At 43.4% G+C, this 19,335-nt stretch overlaps 1 protein-coding gene across 1 annotated transcript in view; it reads right to left on the reverse strand.

Moving 5' to 3' along the window:
• Nucleotides 1–16,526, reverse strand: part of SLC45A2 (solute carrier family 45 member 2) — a 28,192-nt gene extending 11,666 nt beyond the window's left edge. Inside the window, exons 1-3 of the mRNA XM_004738057.3 lie at nucleotides 16,059–16,526; nucleotides 13,936–14,112; nucleotides 414–739 (exon numbers count right to left, since the gene is read on the reverse strand). Coding sequence (XP_004738114.1) covers nucleotides 414–739; nucleotides 13,936–14,112; nucleotides 16,059–16,443 — 888 coding nt within the window. The 5' untranslated portion in view covers nucleotides 16,444–16,526. The remainder of the gene's footprint in view (nucleotides 1–413; nucleotides 740–13,935; nucleotides 14,113–16,058) is intronic.
• Nucleotides 16,527–19,335: the final 2,809 nt, after the last annotated feature.

The following is a 19,335-nucleotide window of genomic DNA, read 5'->3' on the forward strand; positions in this document are numbered from 1 at the left end:
AAATTCAACATGCCCAACCCAGTTACCAACCCAGGGATGCATTCGTTTGGAGGGACAAATTTATAGTCCCAATCTAAGAAGTCAAGCTATTTCCTGAGGCCTAAAGATGGTTCCAGGCTTCTCTCATGGTCTAACATTTTGGAACTGGCTTCATCATCTTCCCTACTTTGATGCACTGAAAAGAGTCAGAGGAAGATCAGAGGAAAAAGCACACATTCTTAAAGTTTTAATTCAAAGGGATAAGAGCTATAGGGGATTGGAGGATTCAGTTAGACTTCACATCAAACTTTTCACATCAAATAAGCAAACAAAACAAAGAATGGTTAAAAAAGAAGAAGAAGGGGGGGGGGAGGAGGAGGAGGAAGGCCAAGGATATTTTTCCTGAGTGAGGAAAAAAAGAATTTGCCTCTTACCTGTCCAGTAGAATTTTTGTGTTTTTCTCCCTGCAATGCCAGTTCTGGGTTTACAGAACCAAATTTGACTTTCTCAATAGACCCATACTGGTACATTTTGTCTGATGACAATGCAAAGTCCTGGGGGGCTTGCTGTGGGGATATGTCCTTTGTGACATCTCTAAGTGGGGCTTCAGGGATACTGCAGAGATGAATAATAAAACACAGAGTGAGCACCAAGGCGGAGAATAAGAACATGACCTGGAATTCTGTGCCCAGTGCTCTTCCTGTCTCCAGATGAGCCCAGTCGATGCCACCCAAAAGGTAACCCAGGGCACCTCCAAAACCTAGAAAGCAAGAAAAATCTGTGTTAGCATAGTTAGCAAACCATCTTCTCTTTCCATGGTTTCTGGCGACCCCCACCCTCCGGTGGGAAAGCTCCCTGAGCACAGCAGAGGTACCTGGTTATGATAGAGTTAACACAGCAGGAGGCCAAGACATCTGCAACCACAAAACGTGGGTTTAAGCTTAGTTCTGGCATGTGCTTGCTGTGCCCTTGGCCTTCCTCACTCATAACATGGGGGTAATGATAGAAGAGCCACACTTGGCTGTGATTCACAGGGCTGTTCTGGGACTCGTGGTCCCGCAGGATCTTTATCAGACAATGACTCTCTTTATCTCATCATGGAGATGCCCAGAGTGTCAGAGGTCGTGGGCTGATCTGCAGCAATCAACCAATAAAGATGTACTAAATTCCCAGCACTATTTGAGGGTCTATCTAAATCAGGACTGATTGGAAAATGGACTAGTGCCAGACACAAGCATTGCCACCATCAGAAACCCTGTGGCCTTTCTAAACTGCACACTCTAAACTGCTTCGGAACTAAAAGTCCTGCCCTTAAAGAGCCCTAGGGAAAACCAACCTCTGACTGCAGTAAAATTATTTGTATTGGCATTTATCTGTTAATATGCTTCCTAGTGTGGTGCAGGTTTGCCAAGATCAAACATCTTTGGACTCTGCCTTCTTTCCTCTATTTGAAAATAAAGGAATTTTTTCTAGTGAATAACAAAAGGTGAAATATGAATTTTAAAAATCTTACTGTCTTCTCACAGGATGGGATTTTGGCTTGAAGTTTTTCCTTTGCTCATTTTACCTGCTTTTGCTAAAGACAGTGTGATTTAAGGAACAGTGAGGAAGGACTTCCCCAAATCAATCCTGCCCTCTAATGGTCTAATATTTGAAATCCTATTAGTAGTGATTCATTCTTTCTGGATTTTGAAATACAAGAGCCCCTGACCTGGGCAAGACAAAGTAGTTAAGTGCTCTTTGGATGGTGGCAGGTGTCAGTGATTCTAAAAAACGCGAGGTGGGGGGCACTTCTGGGCGTGGGAGGGTGCCGGGGGAAGTAAGGAGAGGGATGCCAGACACACCGCCCACCTGTGTCACAAATTTATGTAGGGCCGATCACCCTGTCAACCTTTCCACGTCAACTGCCCATCATGCCTTCCCAAACACAGAGAGCCACCTAGACAGAAAAGCTTTGTTTTTGTCTTTATTTTTCTTGGGCCACTGAAGTCTCCATCTTATTTCCCAGATAAAGACAGTACCCTCACAAGCCAGGGAATCAAGGAAGAAAAGGGAATTTAAGGGATTCTCTAAGTCTAACCCTAAATACCCAACATAAACCCTGACCCCAGGAACCCAAGTGTCAATGTCAAATACCATGACTCCTAATTTATCTCGAATGGTGGAAGAATGGGCGATTCTGGTCACGCTACATTCTGGTTAGTTGCAATTTACAACAGAAGATATTTACAGGCGACCAACTATTTAACGGTTAACCAATGGATTTCAAAAATAAAGAATCGTTGTCCTGCCCTGAGTGCCAAGGCATTATAAGACAGAACTATGGAAGACAATGGCAGACTGGGTGCAATGAGGTCAAAAGTTCATGTCTTCTGCCAACAGGAATACATGGTCCAGCTGTGGATGACGGTCATATCCATAAACAGATAAGACGCATGTGGGGACCTGATCTGGATGGTGGGTCCCAGGCTGTGAGAGGAAGGAGGGGCCACTGAGCCAGCCACACCCGGCTGTGATTTGGAGGGCCTCTCTGGGACTCATGGTGACTCAGAATCATTATCAGACAATGACTCTCTTTATCTCATGGTGGAGACGCCCAGGGTATCAGAGGTCCTGGGCGGAGCCAAGCAATCAACCAATTAAGATGTACTAAATTCCCAGCACTACTTGAGGGTCTATCTAAATCAGGATTTCCCAATTTCAGCACCCAGGACCTTGGGGGCTGAAGGATTCTTGGTTGTGAAGAGCTGTTCTGTCCCTACAGGGTGGTCTGCAGCATGTCTGGTCTCTCCCCACCAGATGCCAGTAACAACTCCTCCACCAGCCTGATAACCAAAAATGCATCCAGACATTGCCTAATGTCCCATGGGGGGCAAAATGACGCCTGGTTGAGAACCTCTGACCTAAAGTAATCCTATGAAAAACTTACACGTTCTTTTTTTGAAACTGTTCATCATTCGTTACCAGATCAACAGTTGTCATATTGTCATTTAGTTCTCCTGTCATTTATGCCTCTTCCCTTGTCAGCTACCATTCCACCGAGCAAGGGAAATGTAGAGTAAAAGACCCCTGCCCATTTAGAAGTATTAGAAGTATTTATATGTGCAATAGAATGGTGGGTCTATTTTATGGATGTAAATATATGGGCATAAATCTAATGATGAATTCTTGTTCAGCATTGCCTAGAAGGATCGAGTCCTACAACTGGAAGGTTTCCTAGTCTATTTTGATGTCTGCTGGCTTAGCGTACTTCAATAAATATTGTTGAGCACTAAATAACTAAATAGATGCCCGAACTTCTGGGCATGCAGATGTAAAGGAAACACAGCTCCCCTTCCATTCCTCCCCAGAAGGCAGTTCAAAATGGAAGAAGCAGGTGAGTAAACAGCTACTTTATTTATTTTTTTAAAGATTTTATTTATTTATTTGACAGAGAGAGATCACAAGTAGACAGAGAGACAGGCAGAGAGAGTGGGGAAAACAGGCTCCCCGCTGAGCAGAAAGAACCCGATTCGGGGCTCAATCTCAGGACCCTGAGATCATTATCTGAGCCAAGGGCAGAAGCTTAACCCACTGAGCCACCCAAAGGCCCCTAAACAGCTACTTAAAATAAAAAAAAAAAACTGGGGGCCTGGGTGGCTCAGTGGGTTAAGCCTCTGCCTGTTCCCCCCCTTCTTTCTGTCTGCCCCTCTTCCTACTTGTGATCTTTCTCTCTGTCAAATAAATAAATAAAATCTTTAAAGAAAAAAAACTGTAATAAATTATGCTAGAGGGGCACCTGGGTGGCTCAGTTGGTTACATGTCTGCCTTTGGCTCAGGTCATGATCTCAGGATCCTGAGATCGAGCCCCACATTGGGCTCCATGCTCAGTGGAGAGCCTGCTTCTCCCTCTCCCTCTGCGCCTCTCCCTGCTCCTGTTCTCTCTCTCTCTCTCTCTCTCAAATAAAGAAAATCTTAAAAAAAAAAAAAAAAGAAAATGATGCTAAAATTGTGACCTGGGTACTCAGAGTATAGAGGAGTTCTGTAGAGTTTAGTTGTTTCTGGCACCTAGTTAATAGTACCAAGATGATGTTGATTATTAATAATTATTATAGGATTCCACTTGATTAGCAATGAAGTTCATAAGAGTTCAGTATATCAAAGATATTAGAGGTAGAAGGCTGTTCCAAACTCGTCTGGGTGAATTCGATCTGAAAGCCAGTGGTTTCCAGTGGTTAAGTGACAGGGGACAGAACGGAAAGAAGGGATGTGGAATTTTCCCGGATTTCAATCCCTGTCCGCCCCCCTGGCCCCGCAACGTGTGCTTTCTGGGGGTGGTGAAACTCCCTCGCTTGAGTTTTGTGACTGCTAACATGACAACACACGGCAGCACCAGGACCCAAACCGAGGGCCCTCTAGACTTGTTCCAGAAACCCTGACTCCAAAGCCTTCCCCAGAAGTGGGAGAGAGAGGACTATTGCATCAGGGGGACAATCTGCCCAGTGACTAGAATCCAGGGATCTTTCTGGGGGATGAGCTGGGCCTACCACTGACCGAGCAGGGCAAGTGGGAAGTATAGTGGAAGGAAAATGGATCCCAAACCTGGAAAGTGCCTGATTTAACAATGGTAAGTGCCCGATTACCTGTGATCTCTGTCTGTCAAATAAATTAAATTAAATTAAAAAAAAAATCAGTCTAAAGCAGTGCTTCTTAAACCTTAATCTGCACGTGGATCATATGGACATCTTGTTAAAATGCAGAGTGCCTTGGTCTGTTTGGGTTTATGTAACAAGAATGCCAGAAGCCGGGTGGCTTCTAAGCAACAAAGAGTTATTTCTCCCAGTTGTGTTGGCTGTGTGGGTAGTGGCGACTGTGGCGTCAGCAGATGGGGTATCTGGTGAGACGCGCTAATCCCACTCAGGAGGCCTCGTGACCTAACCACCTGCTACAGGCGCCACCTCCTGACCCTATCACATGGCGGCTTAGGGGGCTCACATATACATTTTGAGGGCAAACACTGAATTTACAGCACAGGTTCTGGTTTTACAGATTCAGGGTATGGTCTTTCCAAGCTCCCCAGGGATGCCAGTGTGGCCAGTCTAAACATCACTCTGCATAGGCAGGTAGGAGAGCAGTTTCTTTCTTCTTTTTTTTAGTTTTTATTTATTTATTTGTCAGAGCGAGGGAGAGAGAGAGAAAGAGAGCACAAAGCAGGGGAAGCAGCAGGAAGAAAAAGAAGCAGGCTCCCTGCTGAGCAGAGAGCCCAGTGCGGGGCTTGATCCCAGGACCCTGAGACCATGATCTAAGCTGAAGGCAGAGGCTTAACGACTGAGCCAGCCAGGCACCCCCAGGGAGCAGGTTCTAACCAACTCTGCTCCACCCTTACCTGATGTTCTCAGGGAACGGGATTTTGTCGTCAGAGGATATTTGACCAACAGTGCAAAACTGACCAAGTACAATGATGGACAGTTGTGTAAAATTGAGATTAATTTGCAGACATTATTAGGGTTCTACAATTTGATTATGTTTTTGTAGCCTGATAGAGGAATTACCCCAAAAAACATGACAGGGGAGTTATAGTTTTACTGCCCTGTAGAAAGTTACCCAGATTTATATCTAACCTAACACTTTTTCTTTTGCTAATCACACACACACACACACACACACACACACCCCGCAGGAACGTGGGGAAACTATTCTTTATATCTTCCCTGTCAGTTCCCTCGATAATTTGTTGAGCAAAATTCAGACACCTGCTTCCAGTAATTTAGAGAATTTTGGATCCTCTCTTTTCTTAGGGAGGGAGAAAAAAATAAATCAGGCAAAACTGTTTCGTTTCTTCCAAAGCTATTATAGGATGTAGTTAAATGTTACAACAAAATGTATCCTGAAGGAAGAGTGGGCCTTTGGGGTAATTACTCCGTCGGCATCGTATTAAAACTCTGGATAGAAACACCCTCAGATATGACAAAGGCCAGCAGAGGGCTGTAAGGATTCACTGAAAGCTTTCCTTTCTGCTGCCTCTGCTTAAGCTAAGGATTTTATCTTCAAAGACAGTCTCCAAGACAAAGCCAAGTCAGCTGCAACAAAGGCCAATACTGACTCCCACATCAGCATCCAGACAACATTTCTTTCTCTGCCAGCTTTAGTCTCATTCGGGCCTCTGGGATTAATCACCAGGTTATTGGCCAAACCCAAACCGTAAGCTGGAACATCAGCCAATGTCCGATGAGGAGCCTTTACAGTGGTCCAGCTGGCTCCTTTGCAGAACCAGGCCTCGCTGTCACACGCAGACCACAGCCAGCCTCAGAAGAATGAACGGCTTGACGGGCAGATGTTACATTTCCTAATTAACGATACGACTTGAACAAGGCTCATCCTGGAAGAAGTCCAAGCATATGGAAACAGGGTTCTTTCTCTTTAGCTCACAACTATACTAGGTAAAATGGGCAACTGGGGAGTTTCCAGGTCAAGGAATCTAAAAAGTCTGTGTTGATCTCTGCATCTACAATGTACCTGGAATTTCCCCTCTGCTTCAGACGTGTGGCTTAACGATCCACGATCGGACGGCAAAATAGCTCAGAGTCAAGAGAGCTAACGGTGTTCTGCCCGCTACTTCACCTCAACAAGAGATCAGACTAAAAATCCCCAAATTCCCATGGAGTTCATGAGTGATTCTGACTCTATTCTACATGCTAAGAAAATAACAACGGAAGTATTCAATTAGGTATATGGTTCCTAGATTCCCTCAACATATACACCCCCATCCTGGAGAGTTAACAAATAGGTATTAGCTACTGTGTGTGTGTGTGTGTGTGTGTGTGTGTCCTTGGGCCCAGTTATCAATAGAAATTGATGGAGCATCCACTCTCCCAGAGCTGTGGAAGGCCCTGGGGACACAGCGATGAGTAAGATAGACAACCTGTCCTCTTGGAGCTGAGAGTAAAGGAAAATCAACCAAGAAGACATGTGTACTCTGGTCAAAGACAGGAAACATGAGTAGTTGGACATTTCTTCAGATTTACAAGGCAACTTTTCTCCCAAAACATGGGGAGGTAATATATTTAAAGTGTTGGCCATTGTTTTCATCACCCCCACCCCTCCCTGTGGTTTTGTGGTATTTCCTGATGTCTTTGTCCCTCTGGGCTCTTCCTTCACATTCAAGCTGAGCCAAGATTCATCATTGTTATAGGGGAAGGACATGAAAGGAGAAAGCAGAGAAACAAGAATGTGTCTTCTTACTTTGGAGTTTCAAAAGCCCTTAGGATCCAAAAGCACAGAAGGAAGATTTGGTAGAAAATGTGTCAAATAAATAAATAAAATCTTTTAAAAAAAAAATGTGATCCAAGAACAAGGCATTGTTGATGGGTGCACATGTACTGGTGAACCCCTTAGGCAGTGGTGGTTCTGCCTCCTGCTCTTAGGGCCTAGCTGGTCCTGGGGGAGGGGAGAGGGGGCCAGAACCACACCCAAGCAGCTTGGGGGGAATCCCCAAATAGAAGGGACCAATGCCTCATTTCCTGGACGGACCCCAAGGAGATAATAAGACCTCGAGGAAGAAATGGTTTGGTGTGGTTAAGGATAGATGAGCTGATGGTGTGTGTGAGGCTCTGTTCTAAGTGCCTGACATCTATTGACTCACACAATCCTCACAACAGCACTTTGAGGAGGGTACTGCAAGAAGCACAGAGCCATTTGCTGCTCACGGAGTTCCGCTCACCTTGGTGTGGGGAGGGAAGAGCAGAACGGCAGGGAGGAAGCCCAGAAGCCTGCGGTTCTACAGGGGCCTCACAGAGGAGAATAAGACATAACTAACTCATTTGTGACCCTTTCACCTTGAACGCGGAAACGCAGTGGGACAGTAGAGATCTCAGTAAATGCCCGCTCGAGCAGAAGACCCCAAAACCCAGGAACTCACTACCCCAAACCCTTGCACTTTAAATCCCCAGAACTTAGAAGCCACCTTGGAGAAAGCGATGGGAGAACATACTTTTTTTTATTTTTTAAAGATTTTATTATTTTATTTATTTATTTGAGAGAGAGGGAGAGGGAGAAGGAGAGGGAGAAGCAGACTTCCCACTGAGCAGGGAGCCTGACTTGGGACTCGATCCCAGGACCCTGTGATTATGACCTGAACTGAAGGCGGACACTAAACTGACTGAGCCGTCCAGGCGCCCTGGGAGAACATTATAAACCGAGACTAAATTTTCACCATTCTGGGACAATGGGGCTCAACACAGGAGTGATTAAGTTAATTTAACTTGGGGGGGGGGGTCTGGGATTCACACCCATTTCAGACATAAAGATTTACCCAATGCTTTGCATTACTGAGCATTAGCTATGCTATAGGCAAAAAAAAAAAAAAAAAAAAAGAAAAGAAAAGAAAAAAGAAAGTGCAGTAAGGCAATGTTGAAATCTTATTGTTCTCCATCAGTAATATCATTAAAGACATAAATTCAGAGAACTGGAATAGGCTATTTGCCAGAGGTCAAATGTACTGAATTTGCAATTTGCGTTCCTGTCAAAAGTTGCTAACATGTGCTAGTATGTCTAATGCAATAATGGTTCCCATAAAAGTATTCACCTTCATCATCCCCCAAAGGCAATTTTCTTGATGTGAACATAGGCATTAACTATTGCTACCCTAGTTCAGATAAGATTCCTGAAACTTCTTATCCCCTGACATGGCACATAAAACCTGACTCTTGTTTCTTTTCTTAGGGATTAGAAATGACTGCAAGGTCAGATAATTAGTTGGCCTGGTTCTGGAGCCATTTGTGATTACCTTGAGTTTTCTTTAACTCTGCAGAATTAACATTTTAGCTCTGGGTTACAACAGCTCAGTTCACTGTAAGGTTAATCGCTGAGCACTTTGCAAAATGCTTTAAGTCTTCTAGTGGTGACTAAGTAGCATGAAGCACCTAGGCTAAGAGAGAAAAGGCTCAGGACTGGAAGTCACATACTGGCTAGGACAGCCCTTGTGTGATTCAGCAGGTCCCCTCAGCATCCCAGCCCCTCCTCCAACAGCTGCTGCAGGGACCAGTTGTAAGCCACTTTGGCCACCTTGGCTCAGGTGCATCTGGACAGCGCCTTGCCTGAGGGAACCCACACTCAGGCGGGGGTCAGCACTCGCACAAGTGAGGTTAACACCCATGGGACCACCCTTGGCCAGTGGACATGGGAGCCAATGGATTCATCCCCCTTCTTGGTCCCTCAAGTAGAAAGTTCTGAGACGAACTTCATTAGGCTCCCCAGTGGGTCCTGGAGAGAATGGAGGATGGTCACCTAGAGCAAAGGCCAACTCTGCAGTGCTTCATGGTTGGTCTGCTCTGCTCCACCCTTCCCTCACCCCCACACTCCGAAATCCTTTCCCGAATAAACTATGCATACAGTCTTTTTCTGGAGCTCAGGTTTTAGGGGAATCTGGACAAAAGTTTGAACCATGCCTTTGGTTGGCTGGCTGTCTGGTTGGCTAGTTGGTTGGTAGGTTGGTGGGGTTTTGCCCCTAGTCCAGCCTACTGCTACCCAGCTGTGTGACCTTGGGCTCATCACTTTACCTCTCAGTAACAACAGCTTCCTCAGAGGTACAGTGGGGATGCTAAAATAGAATATTTGTCCCATCAATACTTGTTGAGCACATTCCAGGACTATTCGAAGTCCCGGTGCTAAAGCAACAAATAGGAAAGATAATGTTCCTGCCCTCAGGAAGCTTATATGTTGCTTAGAGAGTCAGAAAATAAGCAACATACAAATAAATAAAATAGTCAGATAATGATTTTAAATACCTCACAGAGGAGGGGCTATGTGACCCCAGAGGGTCACATAGCAAGGACCCGAACCAGGGTGATTTGGTATCTGTGGGAAGAGCTTTCAAGCCGGGGACGAAGCCAAGGAGACATCCTCTAACCCACCTTGGAAATCCTTGGAGAGGTGCGCTGCTTGCACTTGAACAGAATTTGGAGACAAAGCAAGCTGGAGATATGAATTGCTTTGCTCTAAGTCACCCATGTTGCCCACAAAACTGTCATTCCTGTGTCCTTGCCTTGTGCTCTGGCCACATCCTTTCTGAGCTAAGTGACTGAGGAGATGTGAAAGTTCACCAGGGATGGAAACTTCAAAGGGAACCCAGCTGACACGAGAAAACCACTCAGGCGCTCACACTCGAACACGAAACACAGCAGCTTTCCACCCGCGTGCAAGGTTCACTCACAGGATCCCCTGCCTGAACTTCATTTTTAAGACTCTTTCCTTAGCTTTTAATTAACTCTAATCAGATCATTTGTAACCTGAGCATTTGTATGCATACTTTGGGATATTAAGAAAAACAGAAAAGTTGAAAGAGGTTGTACTCCACAAGTTCCTTGGACATGGGGCAAGTTCCTCTCGGAGTTACCACAAATAAAACTTTGATGGGTTTTATAAGCCCAGTGGGAACAGAGGAAATGAACTAAATATAGACATTTGGTGTTTGAGCCTTTTAAACAATCTCTTGCTCTGGGCATTTGGCAGCATATTAATTAACATGTAGGGACGCCTGAGTGGCTTAGTTGGTTAAGCTTCTGCCTTCGGCTGAGGTCATGATCTCAGGATCCTGGGATTGGGCTCTCTGCTCAGCGGGGAGTCTTGTTTCCTCCTTCTTCCTCTGCCCCTCCCCCTGCTTGTCCTCTCTTGCTCTATCAAATAAATTCTTAAAACAAAACAAATCAAAACAAAACATTGTGCAAACATCCCTGTGAGGAAACAAGAGTTCAGAAATACTTTAGTTAAGAAGAGGGGCCGGGATTTGAATCAGGACAACTTTTCCCATCTTGTTTCATGCCAGCCACCCACTGCAGGATGGAGCCAACTGCTAAAGATAGTAAGGCGGCGGGTTCGGCTTAGCAGATACATGCTCAGTTCGAAGCATTCTGACACAATAAGGAATTCTCTACTAATGAACCTGGGTACCACAGACCCATGTGCCCCTAGAGGTGGAGGCAGGACAAGGGTGGATTCACCAAACCCACCACACATGTCAGCGATGGTGGGAGGCTCGAGTTAGTTACCTTTAAAGGTAAGAGACAGAAGCCAGGGAACAAAAATGTCCCCGGGGAACACTGGAGTCTCTTTAAAAAAAAAAAAAAAAAAAGAAAGAAAGAAAGAAAGAAAAGTGAGAAATATGCTGGGAAATATTTTGGCAACAAAGCCTTTGACACTTAAGTGCAAAGCATTTGGAATTGTTAGGCCTGGACTATAATAGAATAAATAGCTCTGAAATAAATAAGAAGAATTTCAATTTACTCAGATGACTGGATTCCTTGGGTGACCAAGGTCTTGTTGATGATGAAAATCAAAACAGGCTTGATGAGGGAGCAGAAGGCTAGCAAAGGACAAAGCACAAGCTGACACCCTGGAACAGCCCCCCCGCCCTTCTCCCACCCCAAGCCCCACCGTGGGATTTGTGTGCTATTCCTCCAGGAACCTCCCAACTCTCTTCATGTTAATGCCTTACTAGAGGGGAAAAGGACCTGAACTTGATGATGGCAAAGGCCTCAGGTATCCTGTGGGTCCTCTTTAGCATATGAAAGTTCTTTTGGAAACCTCTCTTTTTCCCTAGCCCCAGCTCCCAAGTACATAACCAACCACCCCTCACATCCCAGGTACAGCAGCTCTTTCTGTCCACGGGTTCTGTCCTCCTCTCCTGCCTGACTAAAAACCACCATTTTGTATCAAATACGTCTCGAGAATTCTTTCCTGGTTGTCAACTCTGGACCTCACCCCTCCAAAACACACCTACATTCCGAAACTACAACAGGCTCTGACCCTGAATGTGCCTTTATCATAAATGCTTGAGTTACACAGAATGCTATAGACATCTCTTGTCAAGTTCATGTAAATGAACTGAGGTCTGGCCTATAATATGCAAAGACAGAGCAGTATGATAATGCATTGCTGGTTATTTTTCACTCCATTTTTCAGTGTGGTCTTCCATTCAGAGCAAGGACACTTTGGCGGGGTCACACATGTTTAACTGGATAGAGCTCAACTATTAACACTTTGAGCAGAAGGGGGGACAGAGAGAGAGAGAGAGAGAGAGTAACATTTTAAATAATACAGGTGACCCTATCTTCTGTCCCATTCATTGAGCCCATGTTCAGCAGTAAACATTAAAGAGGAGATGTTTTTGCAGATATTTTTATATCTACCCATCACCATGCAGGTCTGTGCCCACAAAACAAGGCACACTGTATTTTATGTGTGATCTGAGAGATATTTATGAATAATATAGACTCTATGCTTATCAATAATCCTGCCCAAGTGATAAGCTTTAGAATCTAAGCTTTAAACAAGGTGAGAATTCACTGTACTATTTTTTTTAAAGATTTTATTTATTTATTTATTTGACACAGAGAGATCTCAAGTAGGCAGAGAGGCAGGCAGAGAGAGAGAGGAGGAAGCAGGCTCCCTGCTGAGCAGAGAGCCCGATGCGGGACTCGATCCCAGGACCCCGAGATCATGACCTGAGCCGAAGGCAGCGGCTTAACCCACTGAGCCACCCAGGCGCCCCACTGTACTATTTTAGAAGGGGAAGATGTTTTATTTTTTTCCTAATAGGAGGAAAAAAAAGAAAAAGAAAAACTTGCTTTGAACTATCCAAACACCCTCAGGGATCCCCCCTATAACCAGAGACAGTTGGCTGGGATTCAGAGTTCAGTGTTAGTCAGAGACCAAATAAGGTACTAAATGAGCATACCTGATTGATCCAATTTGCCATCAACTTGATGGAAAACTGCAGGAAATATAAGCTGGGGTATGAAACCAAGAGTCTCCTTTTATGCAACTAACATTTCTAAGTACCTGCTGTCAACAAGGCAATGGGTTAGATGCTGTGCAGAAGTAAACTCTCATGTTTTTATAAATAATGTAGTTTACAAAATCTTGTAAAAGAGAAAGATAAATGCACACTGAATTAGAATATACGGGAGGTTGTGAACAGTCCTAAAATAAATTTGATCAGGTAACATTGTGAACTGGAGTATCATTTTAAAATACAATTACCTCTGTAATTGTATTTCAAAGACTGGGCTTTGACAGAACATATCAAAACATAAAATAAATATATTGGCTGGGCCATAAAGACATCAAATAAGAGGGACTGATAGAGCACCCCCTCAACTGGATATGAAAACCCTCCCAGGCCAGGATCATGCTGTAATCTAATGTAAACCCCCTCCCCAGGGTCCTAGCATAGTCCCGACTGGTGCTCTATAAATGCATATTGAACATTGCTAACCTTGTTCTAAACAAATGACCCAACAGTAACCAAAGGAGGCTGACAACAGCCCCAAGAACTAAAGAGAGCCCCTCACTGTCCTGCTGGCATGGCCTTTCTCAGACCAGGAGGTTGAGGAAATGCCAACTCTTTATATAACTAAGAAATCTCTAGAACATGTGGGTTTCTTTTCTTCTTCTTCTTCTTTTAAATTTGTTTGGCTTGTTTCTATTTTTATTTTTAAATTGTGGTTCTTAGCACACTTGCCGCAGAATCATCCAGGATAGTCATTTAAAATGCAGACCTTTGAACCCCATCTCAAACCCACTGAATCAAAATAACTGGAGGAGAGGCCAGGAAGCTGCATTTTTAACAAGCCCCCAAGTAATGCTGCTGCTACATTACTGATTAAAAAAGAAAGAAAGAAAGAAAGAAAAAGAAAAAGTAAAGTGCACAAGGGCCCCTTTTCATTGCAGTTGAAAATGTCTCCACAAATTGTTCTTCAGAAAACTCTTCTGTAAACTTCCTTTGCAAAACCTCCAGAGCCCAGTCACAAGCTGATTTGTTCAGAGAAACGTACTGAAAGACAGAGCCCGCGTGATAGGAACATTCCATCAACAGATCCATTCATTCAAAAACTGATGTGTAGAGACACAAAATGGCTTCCGTGGAAGTGCCTCCCTGTCTGGGGAGCTTAAGGAGAGACTTTCTGGAATATTCCCTACCTGTGAAGAGGGCATGGTAGTAGAGGCCCCTCTCCTTATCCTCCTGGGAGCAGACATCAAATAAGTAGGCTTTAATGGGCCCATCAATGAAGTCAGCAGCAAAATCAAAGACAACTACACCTATCATGGTGATGGTTATGGCCCAAATCCGCTTCCTTCTTGGATCAGCAATCAAAGCTAAAAAGGAAATAAATATACATCACCTAAATTCTGCTTTGGAATGATTTGCATTTTTATTTCCACCAAAATGTCCTGTCATTAAATTTTCTCCCTTTGCTTTCATTTTGCTTTGCTTTTCTAAATAAAAATGGCTTTGTTATTTTTTTCAGGTTATAAAATTATACACGTGAATGCCGGAAAAGGTAATCTGAGGGTTTAGAAGGGGTGGGGGTGGGAGGTCGGAGTACCAGGTGGTGGGTATTATAGAGGGCACGGATTGCATGGAGCACTGGGGGTGGTGCAAAAATAATGATACTGTTATGCTGAAAATAAATAAAAAATAAATTTTAAAAAAAAGGTAGATCTATAGAGACAGGAAGTAGATTGAAGAGTTATTTAGGCCTGGTGGGGAGGAGGGAATGGGGAGTGGTGGCTGCTAATGGCTACTAGTTTTCTTTTTGGGGTCATAAGATACGGTGGAATTAGATAGTGGTGATGATTAGACCACCTTGGGATATACTAAAAGGCACCAAGTTGTATGAATTTTATAACATATCTTATTTTTAAAAGTTGTTTAAAAAATTGTACATGCTTATTATAAACCATTCCAATAATGTAGAGAAGCTGGGGGAAATGGTTCATCCCAGCTCCCACCGATGGTCATCCTTCAGATCTCCCTTTATGTACTTACACACATACAGAAAAAGGTATATTCCTATGCCCTAAGGCAGTGCCTCTCAAACCACATCCTTAATCATCACTTGGACAGCTTGGACAGATTATTGGGCTCCGTTTCCCGTGATTCTCCATGATTCTCCCTGAGTCTCTAGTAGAACTGAATTGGGGCTGGGCATCTGCATCTCTACACCCCCCGGGGACGCTGATGCCCTAGGTCTGAGGACCATCTTGGAGGAGCACTGACTAATGGGATCAGGCTGGACACGCTCATCTATAACCAACTCTCCTCATACCTTTGCATTTCAGTTAATGGAGAACAGCTGCACAGTTTTGAACAGCTGAATGATACTCTCTCTGTGGACATGCCAGAATTCTCTCCCCCGATCTCCTATTGCCTTCAGTGTCACTTAGGAATAATGTGTAATATATGCACATTGTTTAAGATTACAGTATAACAATAAGTAAAAAAATAAGCCTATACTCCACTTTTTACTTCCAAAATCCTCCAGTAGTCCCCTCTAGAAGCAACTATTCTTATCAGGGGTTTTTGTGAATATTTTGCAGAAACAACCTACATTCATGTGCTGATGCCCTCTTTTAAAATATGTATACACGATAGCTGATTATCCACCTCATTACCAGATCCATTCTGCTAGCCTGAGAGTTAATGGTCCTGAAATGTGTGCTATTTTTAAGTTCAACAATTCTTTTTTCAATGCGACTTTTTTATGTACTATCCCCAGTTACTGATTAATTGGTGGCTGATTAATGTCAAGAAAAAGTGTTCACCATCAGGTTTGTTTTTGCCCAGAATTTGCAGTGCAAAAATGTCTTCTGGAGCTGATGAGCTGATGCTCTGCCCCATTGAAAGACTCTCCATAAAGCTATGAACAGAATTAGCTCTTACTTAGACATATAGGTAATTTATTATAAGTATTCATAGAGTCATTTAGCAGATGATTAATTTCACAAAATACTAACTAAAGCACAACCTCAAAGCACACTGCAATTAATAAACATGTAAAAATATTTCATTTGAGAAAAGAGATAAAAAATGATTCCTATTTTTAAATCCTCGCAACCAGTAAACAACAGCAATGCATCCTGATGTCTTTAAAAGTAAGATCTCCCCAAGCCATGGAATTTGGGCGGTTCCAAGGTGGAATTTCCTTGTAACCTAGGAGAGAATCAGTTCTAATCAATTTCTAAGGAAGCGTTCCATAAAGAAATCGGACTTCTCCTCCCCTTGAGTTGCCCCTGCCTGCCCACCGGTGCGGTGCACTAACCTGTCACCACGGCATCCCCGTTGAGGTACAGAGCCATGCCCAAGAGCATCATGACACCCAGGGTGAGGATGTAAGGTCTCCGACGGCCCCAGCTGGCCTGGCAGTGGTCGCTGGCTAATCCCACCACGGGCTGCAGCAGGAAGCCCAGGACGGGGCTGAGCAGCCACACCATACTGTACAAACTCTTGGGCAGCCCCACGCTGAGCAGGACTGGGGTCACGTAGGCCGCCTCCACCGCGTAGCAGAACTCCCGGCCCAGCATGGCCATGCTGTGCATGATGAGGTTGCTTGTGGGTCTCTTGGGTGGCTCTACGGGGTCAAAGGGTTTATCCTTGGCCAGGGACTCACAGGTCTGAATGCCAAGCTGCCCCATGTTGCCACCCATGGCCACAGGGTGAGGAACCTGCCTACAAGCCCAGCACCTTCTGTGTGGCCCTCTGGTTTCTGGCCCAGACTGGGTTTGACATGGAGCCCGGCCGAGTGGCCGACAAAGATGGTTGAGCTGGGGGAGGGGCTCAAATTCTTTCATGCCTCTAAGATCACAAGTTATGATGAGAGGGAAGTGGGTGGGGTCAGGCAAGCATGAAGGAGATTAGCTGCTGTGAGCCCGCTGGCTCCTTAGAATGCTTGTCTAAAGGAATCTTTCTTTGTGCTCTTCTCTTTCTCCCTCTCTGTCTCTGTCACACACACACACACACACACACACACACACACACATATACATACCTTCTATTACACACAATCACATACACAGCTTTGAGATGATGGAGCTCTATGATGCAGGCGTCAAGTCAAAATAGGAATGCATCACTATCTCCTTCTAGACTTTTTCTAGATACAAATATTCTGTTTCCCTGAACACAAGTTTCTACACATGCACCTCAAGGTTAATTAGACTTAAAACCGTGGGAGCTCGTGTCCTTTCTCCAGTCTCTAGCTGTCTTACAGCACTGTGACCTTTCCCTTCATTGCACTTAACACACTTTATAATTAGTTCTCTGTTTATTCTATTTCTCCTGTGTTCGTCTATGATCCCTTTAAGAGCAGTGATCAGGTTTATTTTGGTCATTATGGTATCCCCAGCATCTCGCATGATCTCTGATACCTGCTAGGTCCTCAGTAAGTATTTGCTAAGCAAATATTGAGTGAACAAAGTGTATACACTACATTTTGTAGTATCAGTCAACTGCCTGCTTGCTCAGGTCCATTCTGAGCTCCTCCTCACATTCTCTATATCATTAGAGACCACATTTCCCAGGCTCCCTTGCTCTCTGGCTTCTAGGTAGATTAGGCCAATGGAAGGCATTGGTGGGAAGACTGGGAGCAGAAGGAAATCATGTTATTTTCCTCCTTCTCTTTCTTCTTCCTGAATTCTCCATGGCAGTGGGTGCATCTCCACAGTGGGTCCAGCTTCCCAAAGGCAACCTTACCTCCTTAGTCCTAGTCACACTACCTTTCCCATCAAACCCTGCAGACATAGGAGTGGCCCTAGCTTCCCTGTTGTGGCTCACATCTGGATTGCCTGTCTGTCCCTGGCTTCTCAGCTCTTTCATCATCAGTGTAATTCTCTATACTACATCTTCTGACTGACTGACTGACTGATTGATATTTCACCTGCCCCCTTCTGGCAACCACCAATTTGTTCTCTGTATTTAAGGGTCTGTTTTTTGGTCTTCTTTTTTCTTTGCTTTGTTTCTTAAATTCCATATATGAGTGAAATCATGACAGAGAGACAATCTCTGATTTTTTCACTTAATCTTATACCCTTTAGGTCCATCTACGTGGTTACATATGGTAAGAGTTCATCTTTTTTTTATGAGTAATAGTCCATTGTATATATATATATATACCACATCTTCTTATCCATTCCTTATCAGTGGACAGTTGGATTGCTTCCTTATCTTGGCTATTATAAATGTTGCTACAAGAATCACAGGGATGCCTGTATCATTTCAAATTAGTGATTTTGTTTTCTTTAGGCAAATACCCAGCAGTGGAATTAACTGGATCATAAGGTAATTTTATTTTTCATTTTTTGAGGAAACTCCATACTGTTTTCCCCAGTGGCTACATCAGCTTGCATTCCCAGCAAAAGTGCAAGAAGATTCCTTTTTCTTCACATACTTGCCAATACTTGTTTTTTCTTCTGTTTTTGATTTTGGTCATTCTGACAGCCATAAGGTGATTATCTCAATGTGGTTTTGATTTGTATTTCCCTGAAGATTAGTGATGTTAAGGATTTTTCATGTGTCTGTTGGCCATCTGTATGTCTTCTTTGGAAAAACGTTTATTCAGATCCTCTGCCCATTTTTAATTGAATTATTATTATTATTATTATTATTATTTGGTGTTTAATTGTATAAATTCTTTACTTATTTTGGGAATTAATCCCTAATCAGATATGTCATTTGCAAATATCTTCTTCCATTCAATTGGTTGTCCTTTTGTTCTGTTGGTGGTTTCCTTTGTCGTTGAAAAGCTTTTTATTTTGTTGTAGTTCCAATAGTTTAATTTTGCTTTTGTTCTCCTTGCCAGAGGATACATATCTAGAAAATGTTTCTACAGCCGATGCCAAAGAAATTACTACCTATGTTTTCTCCTAGGAATTTTATGGTTTTAGCTTTCACACGTAGGTCTTTAATCCATTTTGAGTTTATTTTTGTTTATGGTGTAAGAATAAATTTCTTCTGTTTTAAAGACTCTGAGTGGGTCATATTTTCTCTGCTGGACCATGAGTTCAAGTGAAAAGTCTCTGGGGCAAGAGGAACACAATCTTAAGGGGAGGACCTTAAAATGGTTCAAGAGCAAGACTCAGAGTCAGAATATTAAAATTTAAATTCTGGTTCTGCCTCTTCTTAGCAGTATCTTCTTGGGCAAACCACTTAAACTGGCAGTTCCCAATCTACGTGCCAAGATGCCTCAGGACACCAACTGAACTCAAAGGCATGCCTCTGAATATTTAAAATCTTGAAGATAGTAAACAGAGTGAAACTCAACATCTGTCAGACACCCCTTGAACTATTAGTGAAATAGTTCACACTTTCAACATAAGATTGCACTCTAATCCTTTCAAAGAAGCCAACAGTATATGAAGACAAATGTGGAACAGAAAATGGGGGTAGTAGTGTCCAGTCTGATTTTGAGGCATGAGAAGCTGTACAAAGTCCAACACAAGTGTGTTAAAAATGAAATAAAATTAAAAATGCTTTCTCTCAATTTATTTTTCTCTCAATTTATCTCAATAATATAATTTTATTATTTATTTTTACAAACAGCA

This window comes from Mustela putorius, unplaced genomic scaffold (genome assembly GCF_011764305.1).
Source record: "Mustela putorius furo isolate JIRA1106 unplaced genomic scaffold, ASM1176430v1.1 tig00000407_pilon_pilon_pilon, whole genome shotgun sequence".
NCBI lineage: Eukaryota > Metazoa > Chordata > Mammalia > Carnivora > Mustelidae > Mustela > Mustela putorius.